Source organism: Etheostoma cragini, chromosome 22 (assembly GCF_013103735.1).
Source record: "Etheostoma cragini isolate CJK2018 chromosome 22, CSU_Ecrag_1.0, whole genome shotgun sequence".
NCBI lineage: Eukaryota > Metazoa > Chordata > Actinopteri > Perciformes > Percidae > Etheostoma > Etheostoma cragini.
Window position 1 is genome coordinate 21,840,906 of NC_048428.1, and position 1,826 is coordinate 21,842,731.

The 1,826-nt window shown below is 46.7% G+C and overlaps 2 protein-coding genes across 2 annotated transcripts in view; one reads left to right on the forward strand and one right to left on the reverse strand.

The window, feature by feature from the left end:
• The window catches only part of LOC117938289 (eukaryotic translation initiation factor 5A-1-like), a 677-nt gene extending 292 nt beyond the window's left edge, over window positions 1-385 (reverse strand). Inside the window, exons 1-2 of the mRNA XM_034862812.1 lie at window positions 218-385; window positions 26-81 (exon numbers count right to left, since the gene is read on the reverse strand). Of these exons, the coding sequence (XP_034718703.1) occupies window positions 26-81; window positions 218-385 (224 nt within the window). The remainder of the gene's footprint in view (window positions 1-25; window positions 82-217) is intronic.
• A 6-nt stretch (window positions 386-391) lies between these two features.
• LOC117938290 (eukaryotic translation initiation factor 5A-2-like) overlaps window positions 392-1,826 on the forward strand; it is a 5,644-nt gene continuing 4,209 nt past the window's right edge. Inside the window, exon 1 of the mRNA XM_034862813.1 lies at window positions 392-395. Within this exon, the coding sequence (XP_034718704.1) occupies window positions 392-395 (4 nt within the window). The remainder of the gene's footprint in view (window positions 396-1,826) is intronic.

Genomic DNA, 1,826 nt, shown 5'->3' on the forward strand with positions numbered 1-1,826 from the left:
AGCTTGGACCAGACCGGTCCGTAACCTGAGAACCCCCGGGTAGCGACCCCTGTGCCAGCTTGGACCAGGATAGTCCGTTACCTGAGAACCCTCAGGTCTCCGACACGGACCCGCCTCTGGCACTGGCCGAGTTTAACTACCTAACCCCATTTTAAGCGTTGCTCCGCCACTCGACTGGAAGGGGGGCCACACAAGTCCACTTTAAAAGGAGGTTTACCTTGGCGTGTCCGTGCTTGCCGGTCTTGGAGGTGGACATCTCCACGATTTTGCAGGGACGTCCCTTCAGCACCACGTACCCGTTCTTACGCAGGGCGGAGCACTGCATCGGGATGGTGGCGGAGGCGCCGGACTCACCAGTCGTGAAGTCACAATCGGGATCTGCCATGGTGCAATGGGTCAGCGGTGCTGCAAAACACATTTAAAGATCCTTTATCGTACGACCCGACACGGAAACTATAACACACCCTGCACAACACCAACAGCTGTCTTTTCCAGTGTAAACAACATCACATTGTTCATATTTGTTATGGTGGGATTACATTTTATTGCAATATTTCAATTCTATACACAGGTTCTGTTGCAAGACTTGCTCCATTTATTGCATTTTCATTGGATTATTGTCAACACACCAAACCAAAAAGGTAAATAACATGCAAACTTCAACTTCAATACAACTATGAAATACTTACAATACATCTCATTCAGATTTGCTTTTCTATGGCAACAACATGATCACTATTTTCTTGTTTCTGTTAAGATCCGGCTGGACCATCATGGGAACAAAGTCCCAGTCCCTCTGGAAGTCCACCACCACATAACCAGCTGCAGTTGTACATTTAACTGTATTGACTTTCTAAATAAAGTTGTAAAATGAACAACAAGTTGACGTTTTTATGGCCAGGGACACGAGGTCACCTTACAGCTCATAAACATCTAACAATAGCTGACAATGTTTAAGATATTATTTAAGATATAACTTATAAAAAACATTACTCTGGGCGAGGCTAAAGGCTTGTAATTTTAATTTTAGCCGTCTGACATTAGCTGGCCTGGAGTTTCCAACAGCAACAGTGCCAGATAACGGTTGAAATGCTGCCTTCACGGGCTCCCGGGACGGTTAGATTTCCCATGTTGGGATGTTGTTTTTCCGACTCAACCACTTAAATGGTGCTTTGCCTGACTTGTTATCATGGTTAATGCTAACAAATAACTTTCTGAAAGAATCTAGTTCACTTCATGAGGCCAGGGATTAACGATTACAACTTTATACCGCATTACAAATCACGTTAGCAAAAACGTACACGCGAGAACGTCCGTTATGTGAATACATAAAACATATTTACTCACGTTCGCCATGTTACTTCGTAATTTCACACCAACTCGGCCAGTCGGGGAGCAATAATTTCGCCGAGTTATTCTTCCCACATGAGGTGGTGTTCATGTGAATTTTCCCCCATTCTTGGCGTCAGTTTTCCGATTATTCCGCCACCACTTGAACGCAGCGAAAAAGCCAACTAATAACGGTAGCGACACGAGCAAACACCAGATATTAGCGAGTCAAATGAACACCTAATGAGGACGACCTCGTGCTGCCGCGGTGTATAAATAACCGCCCAGCGCGCGCCGCCGCCGTTGCTCCACAACAGCGAGCGCCGTTATCTGTTAGCTAATGCGATGCTAACATGCTAACCAACCGTTCATTCAACTTCGCACAGGGTTTGACGCTCGGTCGACAGCGGCCGGCGCGCGACCCTACCCGTTGTTTTAACCGCCATTTAAAAGCTCGGATGACAAACGGGCCGGTGGTGTTTAACGCGTACCCCCCC